Source organism: Sitophilus oryzae, unplaced genomic scaffold (genome assembly GCF_002938485.1).
Source record: "Sitophilus oryzae breed Bouriz unplaced genomic scaffold, Soryzae_2.0 scaffold_573_pilon_pilon, whole genome shotgun sequence".
Taxonomy (NCBI): Eukaryota; Metazoa; Arthropoda; class Insecta; order Coleoptera; family Curculionidae; genus Sitophilus; species Sitophilus oryzae.
Genome location: NW_022147166.1, coordinates 573,567 through 601,371, shown reverse-complemented (window position 1 = coordinate 601,371; position 27,805 = coordinate 573,567). Strand labels below are relative to the sequence as shown.

Here is a 27,805-nt window from a genome sequence, read left to right as displayed (position 1 = left end):
AACGTGATACGTGATTGGTCAAGCTTAATAGTTGCCTTGCTGGGGCTAGACTATGGGCTAGACACAAGACATGCACAAGACACAAGTCTTTGCTCAGATCAGAGCATGCTCAGAGCTTTGCTTTTTGCTTAAACCAGAGACAACTTGGAGACAACCACTATAAAACACCAGGCAGGTAAACTCCAAAAAATACTAGTGAAAATTGAGTGAATATAACTTCATATCCTGTGTCCTGTGCTCTGTGCTGTCCTGTGTCCATATCACAGATCAGAAGCGCATCACAGATACAGAAAATTATTATTTCTCTGTTTGCTGTTATTACACCATGCCGAAAATTAAAAAAGTTATTATAGACGAGGATAAACCTGTTTTATGTAAGTAATAAAAAAATAAATGTTTTTGTTTCTGATTTGTGTACGGTTTAGTTGATTTCCAAAATGGCAAAATAAAAGTTAACGAACATAACAACATCCAATTAAGCATATTCAAGGACAAAAGCACACAAAAAAATGTATTGGGTGTTGCTAATAGTAAAATGATATATTCAGGAGTAATAGACGAAGATAATCTCTTTTATAAATTTCTGGCAATCAGTAGGAGAGAAGGGAAAGAGGTATTTATTCTTTTTATAGAAATATGCATTTTTAATATAGGTACCTTGATATTTTGAGCTCGAACTTATTCAAGTGGACACTTGTACATTAACTCCATTAATAAAAGAAAAAGCGATAACGTCGTCTCCAATTACACCACAAACTGTTGCAGATTTAAAAAAACACTTTGGCTCTAAAAAGGCAAAAAGGTTCACCGAACAACAAGAAAGGTTAACCATGAACTTTGAAAATGTAAAAGAAAGTTTAGAAAACAGTATTGCAAGTAAATATAAAACCTTGATTTTAACACAAGCAAAAATTATGTTAATTAATTAATTTTAGATATCAGTGTGCCAGATATTGCATTTCAGCAACCTGATGAAAACTATAGTATTTACAGACCAAGAATTGATAGAAATGCTAGTACGAAAGAACAAGTTTATCAATTATCACATCTGATACCCATTGAAATCTTAGATACACTTGAAAAAAGAGCAATAGAATTATTAGAATCAGACAAGATAAAAGACTTCAGGTGACTGATTTATATTTAATTTTACTTATTGTATGTAGATTCATTGTACTTATTTTAGTTTAACACCAACAGTTGAAAAGTCTATTATTACTTTAAAATCTTCTCCTTTGGATAAAGAAACGTTGTTGAAGAAATGTAAAATATTGTTGTTTATTCACTGTTTAATAAGTTTTATGAACACACCTTTGAAAAAAATTACCAAAAAATACAATACATGTGATTTTTCATCTGAAATTGATAAGCATATCAAGCAAAATTATATGGTTAGCGGGTAAGTTAGCTTTAATCTAGACTTTAATGTAATAAATATCGTTGGTATACAAGAAAAAGCGACATTGAAAGTCCATTATCAACAGAGCTGCAAGCTCTTGGAAAACTTAAGTCTTTTTTTGACCTAAATCATTTTAATGACGAATTTTAAGTCATATTTCGAAAGCTGACCTAAGACTTAAAATTTAAGTCATTTTCAAAATTACTTATGATTTAAGTCTTTATTCCGAAATAGAGAAAGATTTAAGTCTTATGAGATTTAACTCTTTTTATAAAAGATTAAGAGTCCATTTCACTAGTCCAAAAAAGTAGCAAAATAAGCTTGCGGCATTTACCGTTTTATGTCAAACTGGCTAGGTATTTTTACAAAAACGAAGAAGGAAATTAAAGATAAAGGATTATACTAAATCTATCGTGTAGCACATTTTTAGATAACTTGTTCATTTTTAAGATTTTGATGGTCAAACATCAACAAAATAAACGTTATGTTTGAACTAAATTTTCTCGAAAATCAAAATATAATTTAAAATTCTGTTACAGGAGGGAAATAGATTGAAGTTTTGTGATTACAGTGATATATAATTTATATGGTTTTGTAACAAATTGCTCGCTATTTTATGGCAAATGCTGAAGCTCTGCAAGCCCTAATCTAAGGAATTTAAAAATTATATTTTTTCACTGAAAGCACGTGCGTTTGGAATTATAGGTGTGGTTTAACACGACAGGATCGGGCTAAGGTTTAGGCAGATCTCTGAAATCTAATACATATAAAAAATTTTCGTGTCACAGTTTTAGTTACCGTATTCCTCCGAAACGGCTTAACCGATTTTGATGAAATTTTATATGCATATTCAGTAGGTCTGAGAATAGGTTGTTATCTATTTTTTATACCCTTAAGTGACAAGGGTAGCCCACCCCTTTTTTATTTTTTTGGGCAAAATTTTTAATTTTTCTTTTGTACGATGTGGCATTAAAAAATACATACAACACTATATTTTCACTTTCAAATAAGGTTTTTTTTTTAATTTTTTGTTACCGCAGGGTTACCGAGGAAGACTCTGTATATTGTTACATTTTTGGCTTCCTTTCTGATCACTTTACATAATCCTAAGATAAGATGTAAATATATTTGGATAGTTTCAGAGATATTAATAAATAAATAAAAAATATATATTTTTCAGTAAGTTACAAAGTAAGTTGATAAAATATTAAAAAAATAAAATGAAGGTACAATCAAGGTACTTATCATATTTTTATGCAATTGTCTCAAAAGTTTTAAAAATCGATTTTTAAGAAAAAACTAGTTTTATAAAAAGTTCATTACTTTGTGTACTTGACTTTTGAGACACCCTGTATAATTTTTTTACATATTATGATGCTTCTAGGCTCATACATTTGGAAATTAGTTAAGGTGTGACTTTGACCTGAATCTGCGAAAATATGATTTTTATGTGGGTTAATATTGTAACACCCTGTATAAACCATTTCCTATGCACTAATAATTGTTAATTTTTTCATATTTTGTATTGACTTTGTAATTTTAACACATATTGAATAATATCTACGAGCAAAATAATTTTTCCATAAAATATAGTCCACCGTTAGGATTTTGTGCGCCGTTGACCCTGGATTTATCGAGAGATTCGCAAGTGCAAGTAGTCGATGCATCGCCTTCTGTTAGTTTAAAAGCTACCTCGTCTCTTCGGATTCCCCGCAGGTGTTATAGTTTGTCTAGGGAAGGGCAGCCTTAAAACAAAATCAACGTCGCCACCGCACCTTAAAAGAATCAATCACAGGAATCAATTCAGAATCCAGCACATTAGAAATATCAGTTTGCATGGGGAACAAAAGAATAAAACAATATCTCCATAAGTAAAACAAACCAGGTCATTGGTTTGTAGTCGGGGAATCCCAGCCGCTCGCCAATCATAGGCAAAACAAACAAGATCACTGGTTTAAGGCCGGGGAATTCCGGGAATTTTAACTAGCCTTCTTTAATGTTAAATTATATATTTATATTTATATTATGTATAAAATATAATATTATTGTGTTATGGTGTATAGTATAATTAGTATATATTGATAAAGGTCGCATAACCTGTTAAGACTATTAAAAACCCGACAATTCCACTACTCGGCAGCCGAGTACTCGGTGCTCTGTCAAGTTAAAAAACAGGGCTCGTTACAGCCCTAACTGTCATACATTTCTAATATTTCTACATAAATTGAATTACGCTTATTTATGTGTGAAAATTTACTATTTTTTTGTCACCGAAAATCGTTAATATCACAGTTAATATGTTATTTTGTTTGGTTTACATGTTTTCATACATAATTATATACTTTTAAAGCTTTTTAGCTAGGGATTTTAGGGATTTTAGTTAAGTATCTATCTATAATTTGAAGAGCGGCACATACCGATATTATAATTTTATACGTTATCAATTAGAATCCGCTAAAAATACTGTAATATATGAAAGGAATTTATATTATATTATATAGCATCGAGATAAATAAATAGACCGCTCAATAAACAAACTCGTGCATCGAAAATCATCAAAGACATTGTGCTCACACGCGGTTGTTTACAAACGATTTTTATTTTTGAAATATTTTTTAAACCGCTTGACTTAAATTGTTATGCCCGTATTCTGCTAGAAATTGTTATATGTATAAACAAAGCAATTTCAAAGAGGTATATTGATTATATGGAAGTCGATGGAAATTAGTTTTTGTTAAAAAAAACACTTAACTATTATTATCAGGTTCAAGGTAACTTAAATATTGCGTCGAAAGATAAATGTTACAGCGCTTTCAGATGGAGCGGACCGTCCGCGACTTCGAGCAAGTACCATGAGTTTATATGAACAATTTCAGATGGGTCGCGTATGCTCCGTGTCCGGATGATTTCGTCCGACGGCTATCTTGAAAAAACACGCGGACTAACAGTGCGGACGCTCCGCTCCATCTGAAAGAGCTGTTATTTTTTGGTTGGGACTATGATTGGGACACCGGTCCGGTCTCACCGGAAATGACTACAATTTTTGATTTTTAAATTGCACCCTCGGTATTTTTTTACTTTATTCGATAGAAAATGACACTCTAAATAGAATGGCATATCATATGTCAACTTTTGACATTTTCGCATATGGTTTATTTGAAATTATAACATGCGGTTCATAACGATAATTTGACTCGAAATACCAAGTGTCTGGTATCAAATTATTCGTAAAAAAATGCTTTTTCCAAATATGCTTTTTCCAAATATGCTAATGAGCCACCCTCGTTCCATTTGAAAAAATTGAGATATGATTAAAAATATGATTTGGGCATCTTTTAACCGGCCAGAACAAGACATTAAAAACATTAAACGATCAAATCTATTTTTCCAAGAGTCCTTGATTAAAAAGTAGTGTTTTTATGATAGCCATGGCATTCTAGATTGAAATTTAAAGTACATTTTGTTTTTAAGCGAATATGTCAAAAGTTTACATATTATGATATGTCATTCAATTCAGAGTGATATTTTCTATCGAATAAAATAAAAAAATATCGAGGGTGCCATTTAAAAATTAAAAGTTGTAGTCATTTCCGGTGAAACCGGAAGTGACCGTAAACAATTGTATATGTCAATCAATCCTAATTTATGTCATATACTAACATACCAAATCTCATTTTTTTATCTGAAAAAATAAAAAAATTAACCCGGTATATGCACGCACCCCGGTGCTGCCACCGCCCGAGAATATCGTAAATAACGAACACATACAAATACACGGGTTTAAAGGGCGAGTAAACGAAAAAATTAGTATATAATTATACTAAAAGTGTTAGAAAGTATAATTTGTGGAAATTCTAAACAAAAAAATAAAAAGGTAAATATTTTGATATTTGAAATCTTCAGAAGGTCTAACTTGCATTATAATTTATTATGCCAGTTAAAAAATTTTTTTAGATGAATTCAACTACGGTAGCGAGCATAGTTTTATCACCGGTTTTGCTAGTGGGGCATAATTGGAGCTATTTCGGCTATAACGACATTTTTTAAAGGTACATAATTATAATTTTAGAAGATGTTCATAAAACATTTAATCACTAGTTGATTAAAACAGTATACCATTAATATTGCTAATTATATTTCATGCTCTCATAGTACATGTCTTTAATTTTTTGATTATGTAACGAGCACTTTGTTTACTCACTTATTTCGTCGAACTGCTTGAATGCATTTTTGCTATTGACTATTGGTCAAATCGGTGTAAGAAATTATGAAGCTATAAAATGTTGTTTCGGGAGAGTTGAATATCCGGTAAAGTTGAGTTATTGAATGTTATTGCACCCAAAAACGCCCTAATTATGCTGTCCTTTACGCTTTAACATTTTTTTGGGCAATTTTATTAACATTTGAAATTGTCACAACACAACAAGACGCCTAGTTCGAATTCTTTTTCACTTATTTTTTACTACCCGAAACAGCGTTACATCACACAAACCTCGTACCTGAGTGTTTTATAGTCTCAATAACTGCACTATCAAAAAACTAAAATAATTAAATATTACGACAAAACCCCGATTTCAATATTATTTTAATGCGATCGACATTACGGCGGCGCACAGTAGAACGAGCTTATGGGAGCGGTTGGACATGAGGTTTTCTCTCAACACTTTTAATCCAAAGGACGAAAAAATGTATAAACAGAACAATTTTAAATTTTAATGAAAGAAAGTGGTTGACTCATTACAAACCATCTACAGGGTGACCTAAAAATATAGTATGTTTTGGAAAAATCTTAGAATTTTAAATGCTAATAAACTTTGCAAAACTGTCGTGAAATGTTTTAGTTTTGATTCTTTTAAAAAGAAATATCTTTAGATTTTACCACTGAAATCTAGGACTACTGATACCGTATTATAAAAATATGACGCATATATTTATATGTATATTGCTTATGACACTGCTTATATTTTCCTATTTAATATAATTTTGCTAATATCTTCGGTTTGAAAGAAGATATCAAGATGCGGTTTTCACTGACTTTTTAAGCTTTCATTACTCTTTACTGTCAGCTAAAATTACATATACCATCGCATTTAATTTTTTTGAAAAAACGCGCAATGTTTGTTAAATTGTAAGACAGCGCCCCCTAGCGTCTACGTTCAAAAGCTTACTATTATTGTTTATATGGTATAATATAGAGTAAGAAACGCTCTTTTAAACGAGCCCCCTTTAGTTGGATTCTGTCCATTCAGTCCGGAGTTATTAATATTTAAATAAAAACAGATCTAACCTTCCCCCACCACTTTATTTTGGCAGGTAGGGGAAAATGGTTCTAACACAAAATATTCAGAATTTACTGAAGATTATGAAACTATTATTTATAGTACCACTTATCTAGGCGAAATTGTGTAACTCCATTTTCTTATTTTTCTATAGCAGTTGCGCCCTCTAGCGGCCATTCTACAAACTTGAAAATAATTTCCAGTAATTTCTCATAGCCTCTTTAGTTATGAATATTTTTTTCCGCAGGCCTCACGGCTAATACTTTCCGAGATATAGCCGAGAGCTATTCTTAGTGGGACACCCTGTACACTAACTTTATTTTAAGCAAAGAATATAACAGTAAATCTACGCACTAGAATATTTTTAACACAAAAAAAAGCTCAACGCTGCACTTTAACCCTTTTTCTTTTTCCAATAGTTTATAAGTTTTCCATATATTTGTAGCACCCTGTATCTGTTTTTGATTTAAGCGTCATTTTGTATTTAATAATTAAATATTAATAAATTTATAAAAAAAATAAAGATAATTTGACTCTTGATAAAGATAATTTGATTTATTGGAATTGAAAAGGTTTTTGATTTTAGTATAGCATGTATTAGTAATATATTAAATGGAAATTTTTAGAGGGGGGCAAGCTGGGGCAAGATATTAAATTAGTTTCGTTATTAGAAAGGCTTAATCTACCTTGTGACATATATAAAGTCTTGGCCAACTTTGGTCATTTTTTTATTTTTCTACATACACATTTTTTTGCTACAAAATCTAGCATTTAGTAGCAAAAAAATGTTTATGTGTCTCTTATATACAATAATTGTTCTCCCAAACTTTTGTGACTATATATATATCTTTTATTTTAAAGTGAAAACAATCGTTTGCACTAATATATGTATGGTTAAAAAAATTATTAATGTCTTTGCCACTTTTTATAAAACTAGGTTGTTTCACAAGAAATGAATGCCATAATTAAGTCAGTGTAATACCGTATGATCGAATAAAAACGGCGTCCAGTTGTCTTGGAAATGACGATCGATGGCATTTCCTATATAAATTTACATATAAAATGACAGCGATCTTCATTTCATAGCCATCGCTGACGCCGTTTTTATTCGATCATACGGTATCTTCATTTGAAACTTTTCAAACAGACATATAATTAAAAATATTTTTTTGAGTTGGATAAAATTTAACGGTCTGGACTTTAAGTAATTAAAATCTTCTACCAAAATTATTTAATTTAAAATTTTATATTTAAGTCAATGTCCAACAATTTATATTGTGTCTTTCCACCGTGCGGCGCGGCGGCGTGAACTATTTATTGATAATTTCTGATTTCTGCCGTAGAGTGCGCTGTGGTCGGAATTTGTTGAAATCAACTGAAAGGCACCAAGCCTATAAATCTTAAAAAAATTCAAATTTGTTTCTTAGTAAAAAATAATGTACTTAAAATATAAAATTTATAAGCAAATTAAACTCTGTTTTAATTTTTAGAATATGTTTATTATATTATTAATAATTATTAAAAAATCAATATTACTAATATTAAAAAAATAATTAGCTTAGACAGTCTTTATTCATTTAAGTAGCATTTTTAAAAGCACTTAATATTTCTAATCACCAAATTTCTAATTCATTTAATAACTAAATTTCTAATCACCATTCACAATTTCTTGATATCGTTATTGGTGATAAGCAAGTAAAATTGTCTTTGAAATTGTTTTGAACAGTCGACCGATGCATCAGCGTTACTTTCCCACTCCGGTTATCTCGACCGCCACGCGTTATGCGCAAATACTCAAATCGGTTTTCTTGCACTTTGTTGTTGCGCGGACCATAAAATAATTAACTAGAGGCGCGGACTTCGATTAGTTTCGTGACGGTGCAAAAAGTATCAACGTTGGAACAACGTTGGAACCTTAGACAAGGAAAGAGAAAGGACAAATAACACGTCTTTTTGCTAATGTCATGCGCTTGTGATCGAAATTCGAGTGGACGCCATTTTAAGGAGGCAAACATTCGTGGTGGCATTAGAGTTTTTTTGTGGCATTGTGCTTTAATTTTGACTGATAGACTAGAATATTTTTAGTGTTTCACAATGGTTAATTGTTGTGCTTATGGTTGCCAATCTCGGAGTAGGAAAAAAGAACCGGGAATTACGTTTCATAGGTAAGAATTAAACAATTGTATTTGTAAGCGACTAATATTTTTTAAAGTTTCTAAGCTAAGAGTATATTTTCAAAGTAAACATTTACACGCTATAATATTTATCTCTAAAAGAAGCTACTCAGCCAATTTTAATACCGTTCATTATTGTTTTCATTCATGTTATCTTCATAAGAAAATAAATTATGCTGATCCAAGCAAGGGTTTTCCAGTGGCGTGGGGCGTGGGTAACTTCTAACCAGGGTTCGGAAGTAGTTAATTAAGACGTAATTTACCTGATTAACTACGTGTAGTTTTTCTTCAAAAACTACGTCTTTTCCCGTTCATTAACTACATGAAAACTACGTAACTACATAATAAACTATGTATTGATATTATGAATAATTTTCCTTTGTATGAGGTGTAATAGAGATAATATGATGTAGATATTATATTTAAAGCCATATTTCTTCTGTTTTCTTAAATACATTATGTGTTTTTAAAGCTTCAACTTATTATAACCTCACCTCAAACCTTTGATATTTTAAAGTTACATACATAGGTTACATAAACTACACACTCTACATAAACTACATTAACTACATGTAATGTAGTTTATGTCGTTTTTAAAAGTAACATGTAGTTTTCCGAACCCTGCTTCTAACCTCATTAAATAGAATACGGAATACGTGCTAAATGTATACTTCTGACAAAGAGTAGAGAACTTTGCTTCTGATATCTAAGCATAGCACTCTCTATTATTCTATACTTACATTTATATTCTAATAATACCTTTTTTTAGATTTCTCAAAAGACGTGCTGTTTGGATTAAAAACATGCCCATTGCAGATTGGGAGCCCACTAAAAATGATAAAATTTGCTCAAAGCATTTTGAATAAAGTTTGTTCTATCATATTGGGGACAGGACAAGGGAGGGATAGTATAATTACTGAATTATTAAAAAACCATGTTTTAAATTGTAATAACAATTATTAGGCAAAGATAGCCTGGATGTATTCAAGGGTATGTTGAAGGAGTTTTTGCGTTACTAATTTTTAGTTAAAAAATTACCTATTTTATGTTAAATTTTACTGATGTTTGTAAGTTTAATTTAAACATAATAATAGATTTAGTATCATTAGTGTTGTTTTATTGTTATTATTATTTTTGTTGTTACTAGCTATATATCGTTATATTAGCACACTACTAAATAAGTAAGTTTTATTTTCTAACAGAATTGGTTATTTCAAAATAACATACTTCAACAAAATCTATGTTTTCGTAACAAAAATGAGTGAGGCCTGAAATAACATACTCAGCTATTTCCTGTTCAAAACCCTCTAACGAAATGTATTTTTTTTTATCTGTAAGGAACAGCTAATTTTAGTTTTTAAGTTTATTAGAAAATAAGTTTATTATTTGTTGTAAACATTTGAATATATTTTTAAACTATATCTCATTGTTTTCTTTGAGAAGCTTATAAAAAGGTTAAAATGTATAGTAAATCTAAATAATCGAAGTTAAAATAAATAAAACCAATAGTTTTTGCCTTTTTTTTTCAATAACTATAATTAATTATAAAATTAAAATGCTATACTCTCCAATATATCGATAAAATGATATTTTAAAATCTTTTGCGTCATTATATTGTTAAAGTATATTGCAGATGTTATTATTATTAATAATATTATAACCAATCTTTAAAATTATTAATAAAGATTGAAATAAACTGTTTTGTTGGCACATCTTCAATAAGGTATTATACCCTTAGGATACGGCTATGCGCCAAGTTGCTTGGTGGCAAACTGTCACAAAATTTCGTTTGTGTAACTCGTCCTTTCTCTTTCCTTGTCTAAGGTTGGAACGCTTTGTGGATTGTTTTCGGGACTGTCAAAAGTGTCAAGCGTGCGTGTATCGATCGGTTTTTTGTTTTTGTTCGAGGAAACAAGAAAATACGATTAAAGCTTACCTAAATATTCTTCATTTTTCTCCCTTTCACTAGTGAAAGAGTTGCTGCCTAGGCAGCAACTCCAGATTGTCACTATCTGAAGTGGAGGTAAGCATACAAACTCACAAGCAAAAGTATAACGCACACGTATTCGAATTCGTAAAAAATAACCAAGACAGAAGCACTACCCGGACACCGGACCAGAATCAGCTGTTACAAATAAAAAATTCTTCATAAGTAAACCAACTACACACTAGAGTTCGAATTTATTTTACACTTAAACTAGCGTGTACCCGCGACTTCGTTCGCGTCGAATTAATAATTTCTAATGGTGATGATAAAGCAAAACAAGAATTTCCATTAACATACAGACTGGATAAAGTTTTCTCACGTGCCAAAAATAAGCTTTACACGTCGAGCAGTTTAAGCAGAATCGTGGTTAATCAATTACTCAATTTTTGGAACACCCTGTGTGATTTTTGAAAAAATTTCAAAATATGTAAAAAAACAAAATAAATTATGCGTGTCCAGGCGTTTTCCCGAAAGACTAACCGTTTTTTAAATAACAAATATTGTAATATTTGAGGGGCGTTTTCACCCTGTTGGAATTTGAGATTCGAGAAACCCCTCCTTATCGAACCTCAACCCCACAGTCAATCCGTTTGCCAAAAATCAGCTTTAAACGTCAAGCAATTTAAGCAGAATAGTATATATTTTTTAAAAATCTGAAAATATGTAAAACAACATAATAAAATATACGTGTTTTAAGGTTTTTAAATAAAAAATATTCTAATATTTGAGGGTAGAGAATTCCCCCCTTAGAATTCGAGTTTCGAAAAATCCCTTCTTATCGAACCTCTACGCTCTAAAGTCAATTCGTTTTCCAAAAATCAGCTTTTTACGTCAAGGGCTTTAAGCAGGATCGTGATTAATCAATGACCAGATTTTTCAAAACACCCTGTATACATTTTTAAAAAATCTTAAAATATTATTCTGAAATTTTTTCAGAATAAATAAATACCTAAATATTGAAACTTAATAAGTAAGTACTGAAACATACAGCGCCATAATATCTCGACCTCCGCCCGTTATGCTCGTACCAGGTTGAAAAACATTGTACTGTTAAAGAATATTATAGTTTTAAGAACTCTCGTGTGGAAGCTTTAGTGATTTGTCACACGGTGGCGCTTTTGAACATAATCGAAGCCTAAAAATGCTAATATTTTAAATTTTGAGGACTACGCGCGGCGATATTTCGTACGGTGTTGCCAAAACATATTTTATTTCTCTATATTTAAAGAAATATGTATTGATTATATATTTCGTATTCGTTAGTACATGAGGCATCCTAAGGCTATAAAAACGTAGCTATGAAAATAAAAATTTTAGATTTTAAATTTTTTGTACCTTCTAATAAAAATTACTTCTATTCCAATAAAAAATTAACTAGTATGATTATGTGTTATCTGTGCTAGTATTAGGAAACTGGAGTAAATACGGAGAATATTAATTCGTTCTCTAAGATGAGTACTACTAAGTCATTTTTTAAAATTCGACCCATAAGGGGGTGCAATTAGATAAAGGGGTGTAATTATACAAAAAAATCTGTACCTACTAGGAGTATGAACTTTTGCACAGATGTGGCACATTTGAACATTGATAAGCGATTTTTTGAAATGTATAGCCTAAGGGTAGTGAAACTGGGGGGTGAAATTTTGTACAAAAAATGTTAGTTCTAGGAGCATGAAATTTTGTACAGAGTTTCCTTAAGTGACGAAAGTGAGTACTCAGAAGCTAATTTTTGACATTCATCCCCTAGAAATAAGCGATGAAAATTTGTACAAAAGTTTGTTACAATCGGTTTTAGAAGTATGAAATTCTGCACAGACGTTCCTTATGTAACGTAATTTAGCACTAATAGCACTTTTTGGAAATTCGCCCTCTAAGGGTGTGAAATGAGGGGTGAACGTTCTGAAACAATTCTGTTGAAGGAATATGAAAATTTGCACAGAGGTTCCTTATGTAGCGTAATTGAATAATTAGAGTGATTTTGGAATTCATTCCTTAAGGGGTAAAACTAGGGGTGAAAATTTTGTATAATTTTTTATGTAAAATCCGTTCTAGGACTAGGAGTATGAAATTCTGTTCAGAGGTCCCTTAAATGATGAAAGTGAGTACCTAGAAGCGAATTTTAGGCATGCATCCCCTAAAAAATAAGGGATGAAAATTTGTACAAAAGTTTGTTAAAATCGGTTTTAGAGGTATGAATTTTGCAGACGTTCCTTATGTAACGTAATTTAGCACTAAGAAAATTTGTATAATTTGTATAATTTTAAAAAAAAATTTGTATAATTTTTATGTAAAATCCGTTCTAGGACTAGGAATATGCAATTTTGTACAGAGGTCCCTTAAGTGATGAAAGTGAGTACCCAGAAAAAAATTTTGGACATGCGCCCCCTAAAAAATAAGCACTCCCTATAAAACAATTAAAATAAAAAAAAATTGTCTAAAAAATAAAAAAAAGTTGGGGTGGACCACTCTTATCACTTAGGGGTATAAAAAATAGATAACCTGGGAATAGGTTGTGACCAAACCAAACCAAACCAGATCTACTGAATATACATATAAAATTTTATCAAAATCGGTCTAGCCGTTTCGGAGATGGTAACAAAAAATTAAAAAAAAACAACCCCTATTAAAAAATAGGGGATGATGATGGAACGGTGAAAATTTAGGGTTATTTGTATTTTTTAATGCCAACTAAAAAATAAAAACATTTTTCTCTTTTCAAAAAATAAAAAATAAGGGTGGGCTACCCTCTCGGCTACCCTTACCACATAAGGGTATAAAAATAGATAACAACCTATTCTTAGACGTACTGAATATACATATAATTTTATCAAAATCGGTCAAGCCGTTTCGGGGATGGTAACAAAAAATTTAAAAAAGCAACCCCTATTAAAAAATAGGGGATGATGGTAGAACGGTGAAAATTTAGGGTTGTTTGTATTTTTTAATGCCAAATAAAAAAAATTAAAATATTTTTTTTTCAAAAAATAAAAAAATTGGGGTGGGCTACCCTTGTTACTTAAGGGTATAAAAAATAGATAACAAACTATTTTCAGACCTACTCAATATACATAATAAAACGTCATCAAAATCGTCCAAGCCGTTTCGGAGATGGTAACAAAAAAACAACCCCTATTAGAAAATAGGGGATGATGGTAGAACGGTGAACATTTAGAGTTGTTTGTACTTTTTAAGGCCAAATAAAAAAAATATTTTTTTTTCCAAAAATAAAAAAATGAGGGTGGGCTACCCCCTCGGCTACCCTTATCACTTAAGGGTATAAGAATAGATAACAACCTATTCTTAGACGTACTGAATATACATATAAACTTTTATCAAAATCGGTTAAGCCGTTTCGGAGATGGTAACAAAAAACTTAAAAAACAACCCCTATTAAAAAATAGGGGATGATGGTAGAACGGTGAAAATTTAGAGTTGTTTGTATTTTTTAATGCCAAATAAAAAAAGTTAAAATATTTTTTTTTTCAAAAATAAGAAAAATGGGGGTGAGCTACCCTTATCACTTAAGGGTATAAAAAATAGATAACAAACTATTTTCAGACCTACTCAATATACATAATAAAACATCATCAAAATCGGCCAAGCCGTTTCGGAGATGGTAACAAGAAAACAACCCCTATTAGAAAATAGGGGATGGTGGTAGAACGGTGAAAATTTAGGGTTGTTTGTATTTTTTAATGCCAAATAAAAAAAATTAAAATATTTTTTTTTCAAAAAATAAAAAAAATGGGGGTAGGCTACCCTTACATATAAAATTTCATCAAAATCGGCCAAGCCGTTTCGGAGATGGCAACAAAAAAAATATAAAAACAACCCCTATTAAAAATAGGCGATGATGGTAGAACGGTGAAAATTTAGGGTTGTTTGTATTTTTTAATGCCAAATAAAAAAAATTAAAATATTTTTTTTTCAAAAAATAAAAAAATGGGGGTGGGCTACCCTTATTACTTAAGAGTATAAAAAATAGATAACAAACTATTTTCAGACCTACTCAATATACATAATAAAACGTCATCAAAATCGGCCAAGCCGTTTCGGAGATGGTAACAAAAAAACAACCCCTATTAGAAAATAGGGGATGATGGTAGAACGGTGAAAATTTAGAGTTGTTTGTACTTTTTAAGGCCAAATAAAAAAAATATTTTTTTTTCCAAAAATAAAAAAATGAGGGTGGGCTACCCCCTCGGCTACCCTTATCACTTAAGGGTATAAGAATAGATAACAACCTATTCTTAGACGTACTGAATATACATATAAAATTTTATCAAAATCGGTTAAGCCGTTTCGGAGATGGTAAAAAAATTTAAAAAAAAACATCCCCTATTAAAAAATAGGGGATGATGGTAGAACGGTGAAAATTTAGAGTTGTTTGTATTTTTTAATGCCAAATAAAAAAAGTTAAAATATTTTTTTTTCAAAAAATAAGAAAAATGGGGGTGAGCTACCCTTATCACTTAAGGGTATAAAAAATAGATAACAAACTATTTTCAGACCTACTCAATATACATAATAAAACATCATCAAAATCGGCCAAGCCGTTTTGGAGATGGTAACAAGAAAACAACCCCTATTAGAAAATAGGGGATGATGGTAGAACGGTGAAAATTTAGAGTTGTTTGTATTTTTTAAGGCCAAATAAAAAAAAATATTTTTTTTCCAAAAATAAAAAAATGAGGGTGGGCTACCCCCTCGGATACCCTTATCACTTAAGGGTATAAAAATAGATAACAACGTATTCTCAGACCTACTGAATATACATAGAAAATTTCATCAAAATCGATCAAGCCGTTTCAGAGATGGTAAAAAAATTTAAAAAAAAACATCCCCTATTAAAAAATAGGGGATGATGGTAGAACGGTGAAAATTTAGGGTTGTTTGTATTTTTTAATGCCAAATAAAAAAAATTAAAATATTTTTTTTTCAAAAAATAAAAAAAATGGGGGTGGGCTACCCTTACATATAAAATTTCATCAAAATCGGCCAAGCCGTTTCGGAGATGGCAACAAAAAAAATATAAAAACAACCCCTATTAAAAATAGGCGATGATAGTAGAACGGTGAAAATTTAGGGTTGTTTGTATTTCTTAATGCCAAATAAAAAAATAGAAACATTTTTTTCTTTTCAAAAACTAAAAAAAAATGAGAGTGGGCTACCCTCTCGGCTATCCTTATCAGTTAAGGGTATAAAAATAGATAACAACCTATTCTTAGACGTACTGAATATACATATAAAATTTTATCAAAATCGGTTAAGCCGTTTCGGAGATGGTAACAAAAAATTAAAAAAACAACCCCTATTAAAAAATAGGGGATGAAGGTAGAACGGTGAAAATTTAGTGTTGTTTGTATTTTTTAATGCCAAATATAAAAAAAAAATTTCACAAAATAAAAAAATTGGGGTGGACTACCCTTATCACTTAAGGGTATAAAAAATATATAACTACCTATTCTCAGACCTACTGAATATACATATAAAATTTCATCAAAATTGGTTAAGCCGTTTCGGAGGAGTACGGTAACCAAAACCACCCAAAACTGTAACACGGGAATTATATAGATAATATTATATGAAAACTGCGGAGTGCGGAGAGCGGAAAGACTGATTATAGCAATAGATGAAATTTCGAACTATAATTTAAAACTATTCATGAAAGTACACACAAAACAAGGCAACGCCGCGCGTCTGTTCGTTCAATTCCGAGCAAAATAGCGAGGCTCCACGAAGTTGGGGCCTCGCTCGCCAAAGAGAGGCCCCATCGACAGGTCAGATTTTGATGCGAGACGAGATTTCTAGGGTATTAAGATATTCTTTGGTACTGTCTAAAACAACTGATGCGTTATTCTCCAAACTGTTTCGAACCTCCATCGACAATCGACCGATGCAGCAGCGTTCCTTTCCCACTCCAATTATCTCGACCACCGCCCTGTTATGCTCGTAACAGGTTGAAAAACAACGTATCTAAAATGACTGCTTCTCCAATCCGTTGCGAGCCTCCATCGACAATCGACCGATGCAGCAGCGTTCCTTTCCCACTCCTGTTATCTCGACCGCCAGGCGTTATGCCCGCAACTGTTTCAAAAAACCTGCTTCTTTTATATCCTATTATTTTTAAGCTGTTGCAAACCCAATACGACCATCCACCGAAGCAGCTACGTTCGCCGTAGCGCATTCCCCACTCCGTTGTCCGTTGTCTCGCCGCCTGTATCGATGGTTGACGAAATAACATGTTTTCAGAAGTGTCTAGTCCTAGCCGTCAACTATTAAGCTTGATCAATCAGGTTGGTTAGCGTGGTTATTTGGAGTGTGTTAATTCATTTGTGTTTGTCAAAAACTCTAACGTGATTGGTCGGGCTTAACAGTTGCCTGCTAGGGCTAGACACAAGTCATGTTTTCCATCCATACTAGTTGTTTTTTGAAATTGCTTCGAGCAGCATAGAATTTCGTGACGGTGCAGAGCGCCGACTTCGTTTTTCGTTTCACGAGCGGCCGATCTCTACGTGTCGTTATTTTATATCTGTTATTTTTTAGAAGTAGTAACGGTTGCGTTATGTTATTTATAAATAATTGTTATAAAATAACAGATAGTTAAATAACAACCCATCACTATTTAAGACAGAACATAAATAAAAAGTTAAACGTTTAGTTTGACTTGTAAAAAATTCTCCATGTTTCTCCGTGCTAGATTTTATTGTAAAATTTGAAACAATCCTTTCTGAACATATCAAAGAAAAAATTGGCTGCTACTAGCTGCAACTTTTTTTTTAAAAAGATTTTTTTTTCACCTATGTATCGATTGAAAACAAAAAGATCTTTTGGAAAAATGGCTACAAGGGGCCGATCAAGTTGAAAAAAACGGGTATGTTTCACATTTTGTAAGACAGAACTTTCAGAATAATGAACGAGAACTATCAGGCACAATGGAAAAAAGAATAAATCGCCTTTGTATAAATTTTGAAAGAAGATGGCAGGGGGCTTCGCGGTTTAAAGATTTATTTTTAAAACAAAATGAAGACTGGTTAAAGGAGGATTTTATTCTTGAGTTAAATGAACCCCTTCCATCTACATCATCTGTCGGCCGCCCACGATTACCTTTTTCGGAGCAATCTTCCAGAACCCAGAGAAGAACGGTCTCAAAAGTTTCCGAGGAACATAGATATGATTCGGCTTTACTTGTGCAGGCTGCAAAATACTTTACTTGTGCAGGCTGCTTTGTAAATTTAGTTATCCTGCCGATGTACTTAACCTACCTCGTGTACCTGACTTTATCGAAAAGAAGTTAAATGAAGAACAATTTGAACAATTTGACATCAAATGTTCCGACGCTTACTATCGCTACTCGTTGATTTGTTATACTCTGACTAAACGATCCCAAGGTAGGTCGGTACGCAAATAGGATCGTCCGATAACCGTCAAATCTCGGTTGGAACACGTTTGAATTACTGCGCACGAGCGTGATCGTTCGGTGACGGTTCTGCGGCGGGTTGGAACAAACCTATAATATTTTATTCTAATCTGTATCTACAATAAACTAAGATAGATAAAATAAATCGGTAATCGGTAATACAATAAAATTAATATTAATATTTAAAAAATAGGTATTTAAATTAGTAGTGGGAACTATCGAATGAATACTATCGAAACATTCGATAGTTGCAATTCATTCGAATAATTCGATAGCTAGTAAGAAAACATTCGTTGAAAACTATTCGAATAAAAATTATCGAATAGATGCGTCATCTGCCTTGAAATCTTGTATTCTAGTAATTCGGCACCAAAAACCATTCATTTATAAAATTCATTCATTTATTCGTCAGGATCGATTATAATAAAATATTAACTGGATTTTAGTTGTCGCCCGGCGACGTAGGTTTCTTCCCAAGAAACCCGACAGCGGTCGGTGGCAATGCTATGAAAGAAGCCGGCATCTTTGATTTTTTGTGGAGTCATATAAAGATAAGGACACATTATTTTTTTTTATTGAGGTGCTAGTATTTACACAGAGAATACATTATGAAGGGCGCTGTTGCCATATATTGGTATTAGTTGATATTAGCAAAGAATATTACTGTTTGGCTTTAGTTAGTTAGGGATAGTATGTCTATATATTTTGCATTTTTTTTATTAATATTATGTTGTTACACTGCAATAATACTTGTTATTTTAGATGTAGGAAAATTATTTTTAATGTCTTTAAGCAAAGACTGGTTTAATAAAAAATAATAACAGTAATGATTTGTTTTTGAACAAAATTTAAAATAATTTAATATAATTTTTTTACGCAGTAGCAAAATATAAACAACAAATTAGATGTCAAAATTATTTATATTAGATCCTATTTAAAAATAATATAGTTTTTAAATTTTTTGGCAACGTTGGTTTATTAAATAATAATAATTACAGAACTAATTTGTTATATTAACAACAAACTTTAAAATCATGAAATATAAACATTTATTAATTTTCTAAGCATGCAGTGTAATTGGAAGGAAAATATAAATAAAAAATTAGAAATCAAAATTATTTATATTAGGTACTTTATATTACTATTTAAAAATAATATTTATTTTTACTGGCATTTACTTTAAAAAATAAATGAAATATTTCTTCGCAAAAAACTACATGTAAGAGAATTAGCATAAACAAAATACAAACATCGTTAACTTTTTTTTTAAATTGGCACGTGTAAAACTTTCAATTTAATTTTCTCACCCCATAGTTTGAGTTCGATAACCCCATTTACTTAACCACATTACTTAAATATGATTATTAAGTTCAACCAATTCATATTATTAAAACATCTAAAATACAAATATGTATTTTTAAAATTAATTCTAAGTTCATCTCATCTCTCTTAAAAATTGCTACTTTTCAAAATTTCCCATTAAAAAATAGACCATATACCATATAAAATAAAATAATTGAAAGATCGGGCTACGGAAAATCACACAAATTTTCGAAAAAATTTTGACCACCTGCACACGCACACAATCGTCAATTAAAAAAAACTACTATTTTAGCATTTTAAATATTTTAATAAACGCAAAAATAGCACAGTATTTATAAGGCGAAGTTATAAAAATTTGGAAGAACTAATAATGCACTCACGCACACAAAAATCAAACGAATACTAAATTTCATTTATCAAAAGCATTCGATAGTCGTGGCTCAACGATAACCATTTAGTCGCACGGCGAGGTTGTCACATATGCTTTAGTATACAAATGAATGAATGATTTTATTCGAATAAAACCATTCGATAGTTGAAATCATTCATTCAGTAACCATTCGATAGTCTAATTCATTCGATAGTTCCCATCGCTAATTTAAATTGAATTCTGGTTGTCTTGACTTGAGGGAAATGATATTGATTTAAGTCATTTTACTGACTTAACTTGCAGATTATCATGATTTAAGTAAAAATACTAAATTAAAAAAAAGACTTAAATAATGTTATATTGATTTAAGTTTTACAAAAATGACTTGACTTGAAAGAAAATGACTTAAGTCAAAGACTTAAAACTTAAGTCATTTGAACTTGTTGAATTTGACTTAGGCTTAAATCATTTTGATTTTAGAAATGACTTAAGACTTAAGTCTTTTTAAAACTGACTTGTTGCAGTTCTGATTATTTTAAATTTTTTAAATAAATGCTTTATTTACGTGTATTTTTTTGTTTTTTACATATGGACATTGTGGAGTTTATGTACAAAAAAACGGAGTTGATTATAAAGTTCCTTTTGTAAAAATCTGTGACGTTTTAAAGATCATATTATTATTAAAAAATTAAATTCTCGAAAATTTGGACTTGGTCACTTTCTCTTGTATACTGATGATAATAATATATTTTATGATCTAAAACTAATATTAAGACTTAGATTTGACTTAAGATTTCAGCAACATAAAAACACTAAATCACCACAATACACCAAAACACTTTTACTTTTACACTGGACGCGCGTTTCGCTAACCATGTTAGCATCATCATCAGATTATAAAATGATTAAAAACAGTTTATAATCATCTGCTGATGATGCTAACATGGTTAGCGAAACGCGCGTCCAGTGTAAAAGTAAAAGTGTTTTGGTGTATTGTGGTGATTTAGTGTTTTTATTTTGCTGTGTAACACCAAAGGTTCCAACCCTCAACTGTAATCTTAAGATTTCAGTTATTTGATCTAAGATTTGACTTAATATTAGGATTTAGATATTTCGACTTAGATTACAGTTGGGGGATGGAACCTTAGGTGTTACAACAGCAAATTAAAACACTAATTCACCATAATATACAAAAACTCTTTACTAACACTGGGCGCGCATTTCGCTAACCATGTTACCATCATCAGTAGATGATTAAAACTGAGTTTAATCATCTGATAATGCTAACATGTATGGCGAAAGGCGCGTCCACTGTTAAAAATAAAGTGTTTTGGTGTATTGTGTGGAATTCGTGTTTTATTTTGCAATTAATTTACTGTTTTTTTGTAGTTTGGTTTGGTTGGTGGACAACGATTCAGTATTGTCCTGAATTATTTCTGACTTCCATTGTGTTTATTTTAAATTACATATTTCTGTCAGATGTATCACTGACCATTATCTATTGTAAACAATGTAAATCAGGGTTGTCTCTAGAAATTTTTTGAGTACATCAAGCAATCTTAAAGCATATTCAGTTGAAAATGTGCATCTCATTTGCTTAGACATGATGGGGGGGGGGAGGCTCATCGATTTGCAAATATAAATTGTATCATAGATCTAAAAATATAATTTTTGTATTATTTCAAATTAAATCTGAAATGTTTTCCCTAGTAGCTTTCTCTTTTTTCATCAATACAGTGGCATGCGGTAAACTTTTCAGAAGGGGAAGCGATTTGATAAAGGTAACAAATAAAGTTGATAAATATTTTGTCTACCTATAGACATTCGAGTTCATATACACGTTCGGTAATTGAAAAGCTAGCAGGCCAATTTACGTGCAGTGGAATGAAACGCCTATAAAAGTTTAAGCTTAAACACAGATGAACAACAACTTCCCCGTTTCCACTTCCACTACGACTGTCAAGTTCGATAAACTCTAATAAGACAACAAATTTTGGAAATGCCGCCGCCTCCCATTCACCTGCCCTTTATCGCCATTAATATTATTACTTCTTCCGCGTGTCCTAGTCGCGCCAGCGCAGCGCGTCAGTCCATCACAGAGTTGCCAGGTCTACCGGTTTCGTCTGTAAGCTACCTATCTACCGATTTAAACAAAAATCTAATGATATGTTCAACTGCGTCTTTAGTCTTTACAATGGAATCACTTTTAATAATTTGACAAATTTGGACTAAAAATTAAGCGACCATCGCGTCGTAAACCGTATAATCTGACATTCGTAAATATTATTGTTTATTAAATTTTGTTTAGAAATTATAGGTCATCCTTCTCTCTGGTCGCAGAATTACGGAAATATTCTCCAAAAAACTTATTATCCCTTATGTGCTGTGTTACCGGCATTTCCGAAGATATTTTTAAAAAATATTTTGTCTTATTCATATACTAAAGTTGAACCCACATTTCTCACCCCAAAAAAATAAACAAAAAACAAAATCTAAATTAAGAAACAAACTAAATATGGGCAAATATTTTTGTGCTTCTTCTGTCTAAAAATATATTAATAAAAAGAGAGTTGAGAGTTAACAGCTTTCTCATTGAAATTAAATTAATTCTGCGAGTATGTACTAATGAATCGACCAGAAATACCGCAGAGAGGGGAGAACTTCGGTTACAAATCGCAAAATCATTTGTCGCGGTATTTCCCTGAAAAAGTCTATTATAACGCGACTCATGTGGAACTGGTATTCCCATCACTAAATACATATCTTGTTTAATGTTCTCTAATATCGAACGAGCGATATACTTAGATTTATCGAAATATATCGTAAATCTATCCGTTACCGTTATAACGTTATTGATCTAACTTAATATTCTCATTGTTTATGTTTACATTTCCGGCAGATTCTTGATTTCTTGTTCAACATTCTCTGTACTTATGAAAAATAGAACAGTACTGGAAGCTGCTGTTCTTGGAGATATAAATGAGCTAAAATAAGATGCTATTTTACATATTTTAAATAATAGAGTAGACGCTATTGTATATCGGCCTGAGTTTTACGGACATTTTAATTTATATAATACACATGAATAATCCATGAGTAAGATGCTTTAGTTGAATTTTAGATGTACTAAAAAAAGAAGACCAGATTACTAGACCAAACTAGACTAGCCTTAAACCTAACCTAACTTAAATGCCTTAAATATATATCAAAATAAATTACATTACATGTTCCTGAGCGTATTATACCGAATGATGGTTTGGAAATGGACATCGATTACATTCGCCATATAATTTTACTTATACAATTACAGCGATCTTCATCGTTGTTATTTTCTATAGCCATCGCTGACGCAGTTTTTTTTCTCGATTATACGGTACCTAGAGCAGGAGAACACAATCAGCTTTGCACAAAAACCTGTACTGAAATCGTTTTATACAGTTTTTTTGATTTTCATATTATCATGAATTTATTTTTCTGCACCGATTGAAGCCGGTCTTCCGGTATCGATTAAAATCGGTCTTCCGGTACCGGCACCGAAACCGGTCTTGTAAAAAACGATACCGATACCGAAATATTTTAAAAGTACCGGTATACCGGAGACCGAACATGCCTACTCAATAATTCGGCTTTTCGGATAATACGGATCGGCCTTGTTTTAATTAATCCGGATTAGGTGAGCATGTATGCATCCCGGATTGTCCACAGAGAACCTCATTGGAAACAATATAAATTTTGAGAAAAAAAAAACCGTTTTTATAGGAAACAATAACATCTTTAGCAATCCAAGTATGGAAATCTGCAAGATATGGCAACCATTTATAAAACGTACGAGTGGTGGTTTACTCGGTGGACAACTTCATGCTTTACTGCATCCAAGTTTTTCTCCTCATGGGTAAATTTTCTGCTCTACTATAATATAAGCTGAGTAATTTTAGGATTTAGATTAGTTTAGACTTGATAAGGGTCAGTGATGCATCTGGTCAAAGCGTCGCGTCGTGTAGTTTAAAATAAATAGACATTGGAAGTCCATAATTCTTTTAGTATCATTAATTTACTTTTAGAACAAGGCCCTTGAATATGAAAGATAAATGTTTATGCTATATAATTGTACTTTATATGATTGCAATGGATTACGAGCTTAATTTGGATCCATTATCCAAAGATGCAAAAGTTGGGTTGAATAAAATTAAAGACTTCTCTAGAAATTTAGGATTCAGTCAGTCCAGTAAACTCAAAACCGGCATTACTTTAAAAATACCAGTACCACCACCAGTTTCAATGAATTTGAAGAGGAAACGGAATTCACTTTAAATATACCTTTTTTTAATTACCTTACCTATTTACTGTTAATATATTATGTGTATATACTATATTATACTGTTATTATACGAGATGTAAAAATAAAAATCTTTTGTAGTTTGTTTTGATGACATCTTGAAATAATAATTCAGTTATTTAAGATTTAGTTTATTTAACAAATAAAATAATTGCACTGTTATGAGAGACACATTTGAGGCACCTATATACAACATTAATAACAAACTAAGACTAGATTTTAATATTTCTCTAAAATTAATTATGTTAACAGAATATAAAGGCGCATTCTCACGACTCGTCTACTTGGCAAGTATTTTTTTATTGGCATACAGGGTCTGGCGAGAATGCGGCGTAGTTCCTATAATAAATTAGAAATTCTGTATAGATGCCCGACGCACCATGTATACCCTGTATAGAAATTATGTATACCCACCACCATGTATACCCCAATTAGAAATGTTTGTCAAGTACAGGAGTCGTGAAAATGCGCCATAATAGAAAAATACTATGTATTAAATCAAAGTAATACTATAAGGGTGGGTCAAATTCGACGCTTTTAAAGGGAAACACTCTTTTCTATAGAAGATAGACGAAAACTAATATATGTCTGGAGCTCAATTTTTGTCAAAAACATGATGGTGAAAACCGCATATCGATATCTGTTATCGTTTCGGAGTTCCGGGGTGTTTCTCAAAAATATGCATTTTTAACAAATCGCTGTAACTTTTTTGCTATGGAAAATTTTGTATTTTTATGAAAACATTTCCAAAGCACCTTTTTACGTAGAATTTAATGGTTTAAGTATAATTTTTTTAAAATTAATAATTTACGAGTTATTAATAGAAAAGTTGATTTTTTATTTGGGACACCCTGTATATTTTTAATTAAATGGAAAGACCTTAAAATTACCTTTCCAAAAATATACCACACTTGATATTTTGTTATAGTCTCCTTCGAAATACAGAATTTTTAGAAGTTTACCACTTTTAACTAGTAGGCTTTGGACTCCTTATTGATGATAATGCCCCTAAAAGAAATATAACTAGAAAACATATTTTTCCAGCAAGACAAGGCACCGCCTCAGATCGCTGAAGTTATTAGCAAATTTTTGCAGCCAATTTAGAGAATAATTGAATAGCTAACCAAGATCTCAGCCGTTGGCCATCGAGGCCGCCGGACTTAGTGCCTATGAATTTTTCTTTTCTGAAGAATAAAGGTTCTTATTTTTAATTTGCCCGTATAATCTAGACACGAATTAGAAGTCCTTAGCGGTTATGCGAGGTTATCTTTCACCCCTACTGAGTTAATGAATTCCGCGAGAACTGTTCAAAAACTGCCCAGTCTGTCCATAACAGAAGACGGTCGATAGGTCGAACACTTGTAGTAAAATGCCATGTCTTGGTTTGCTATTTATTTTTATTGTTATTAGATATAGTTTAAATGTGATGATGTTGATTAAATATAGTTTAAATTGTTATAAAATTCTGCATCTCTCATTGCAAATATTACTTTTGTTTTAATTGCACACAGCTAGAATTTGTTTGCATTACAGCCGACGCCGTTCATAGCCTGCTTATTTAAAGTAGGCGAATTTTTATAAACTCTATATCTCGAAGAGGAATCGAGCAAAATATCAAGTGTGCTATATTTTTGGAAATGTAATTTTAAATTCTTTTCAATAAATTAAAAATATACAGGGTGTCCCATTTAAAAAATCAAATTTTCTGTTGATAATTCTTAAATTATTAATTTAAAAAAATATATACTTAAACCATTAAATTCTACGTAAAAAGGTGCTTTGGAAATGTTTTTATAAAAATACAAAATTTTCCATAGCAAATAAGTTACAGCAATTTGTTAAAAATACAAATTTTTGAAAAACACCCCGTAACTTCAAAATGGTGACAGATATCGATATGCGGTTTTCACCATCATGTTTTTGACAAAAATTGAGCTCGACACCGATATTAGTTTTCGTCTATTTCCTACAGAAAAGGGTGTTTCCCTTTAAAATCGTCGAATTTGACCCACCCTGTACATTTAAAAAATATCAGTTTTATACAGCGGTAATACTAAAATAAGATTGCCACAGACTAATTTACGCAGATGCGGCAAACCATGCAAATGTGAAAATTGTAGAAATTATATTTTGACGAATTCGCCGAGCTCAATTTTTCAGTTAATACGTATAGGCGAATTTTGCAGGGGACCAGCAAAATATCCTGCCGTCGATTCTACCTACCTACAGCAGCCACGCCTCTCCTTTGTGAAGAAATTAAAAAGAGTTAATTTCAGAATCAAATAATTATTTTAATTTAATTTGTTTTTTTTAAGTTTTTAAACATTAACAATAATTAATGGCAAATACATTAGCGTAACTAGCAATTTATTCCGGGGTGAGCCTGGGCGGGGGGTTGGGCACAGGGGGGCCTATGGTGTTTGTTTTTTTAAAAATGAAAAATAATTAAAAAAACACACATTTTTTGAATAAAACAAAATAATATTAACTAAACAAAACTAAAAAACGTAATTTTTACTGCATCACAAGCAAATAAAAATTAATACGTAGCCAAGAGTCATAATACAGGATTTTTCTGGGGGGTGCCCAGCAGTACCTGGGGTGGGCCGGCACCCCCAGGGCAACCCTGTTTTTACGCCAATGGGCAAATAATAATTAAAAAAAACATACTATTACCATTTTTAAAATGTATAATTATTTATTTGTTATTTGATATTTTTTGTAATTTTTTAATGAACATTACGAATAATTTCTTCACAAAAATTTTCTGTGTTTTTCACCATTAGAAGAAAATCTGCGAAATAAAATAGTTATTTTTGGTAAATATCGCTGCGTTGGTCCAACGGAGACCAATTTGTCAGCGGTTATATTACTAATAACAAATTTGTCTAGCGGACAGAAAATGCTTAACATTTCAGGAAGTATATCTTTTCGTCGTTTAAGCAAAGAATATTATAGTTAACACAATAGAAAACCCATCCCGTGTAAATTTTTTGGAACCAAAAAGGAGCCCGGCTTTTTGAGCCGGGATCCATCGAGGCGCAGCAACGTTAAAAAGCGATTCCTTGCTTGTCTATGTTGCCAAATCGTACGCCAAATGCTACCGGTACAAGCGGCGGCCCGACGGCGATTATCAAAGCCTTCCATATTCCCCCGCACCTCGTTTTGAAGGCTTCGTGGTGTGCTCATTTTTTATATTTTCAATTGTAGATTTTGCTTTAGTATTTTGAATTATTATATTTTGATTTAAGTTTTTGTGTTTTAAAAATATGTCGGGCAATGTATATCAATATTACAATTGTTGCAGACTATCAAGGAGGGACAATCCTAATTTAAAAATGTTTATGTTTCCATATAAAAATCCAGGTATATGCGAACGTTGGATTTTAAATTCGGATAAGCCTATCAGTTCTTAATTAATCGATTTCAAGTCAACCCAAACTACATATTTTTTGTATATTAACTAAGGGAAAATATGGCAAAACATTAAGGTGATACATATCTATAATTTCTATTT

General features: G+C 31.5%; 1 protein-coding gene across 1 annotated transcript; it reads left to right on the top strand.

Annotated features, from left to right (window-relative positions):
- Positions 1-24,353, top strand: LOC115887390. Its single transcript, XM_030906804.1, has 6 exons — positions 1-374; positions 426-613; positions 672-876; positions 936-1,128; positions 1,187-1,399; positions 24,014-24,353. The coding sequence occupies exons 1-6, from the start codon at positions 326-328 to the stop codon at positions 24,261-24,263; spliced, it is 1,098 nt and encodes a 365-aa protein (XP_030762664.1). The 5' UTR covers positions 1-325; the 3' UTR covers positions 24,264-24,353.
- Positions 24,354-27,805: the final 3,452 nt, after the last annotated feature.

Excerpts from the sequence above, each read along its gene's own strand:
- LOC115887390 (XM_030906804.1), top strand. The coding sequence starts at position 326 with ATGCCGAAAATTAAAAAAGTTATTATAGACGAGGATAAACCTGTTTTA. Across the intron at positions 614-671 it reads GTAGGAGAGAAGGGAAAGAG|CTCGAACTTATTCAAGTGGA; the intron begins GTATTTATTCTT and ends TGATATTTTGAG. Across the intron at positions 1,129-1,186 it reads GACAAGATAAAAGACTTCAG|TTTAACACCAACAGTTGAAA; the intron begins GTGACTGATTTA and ends TACTTATTTTAG.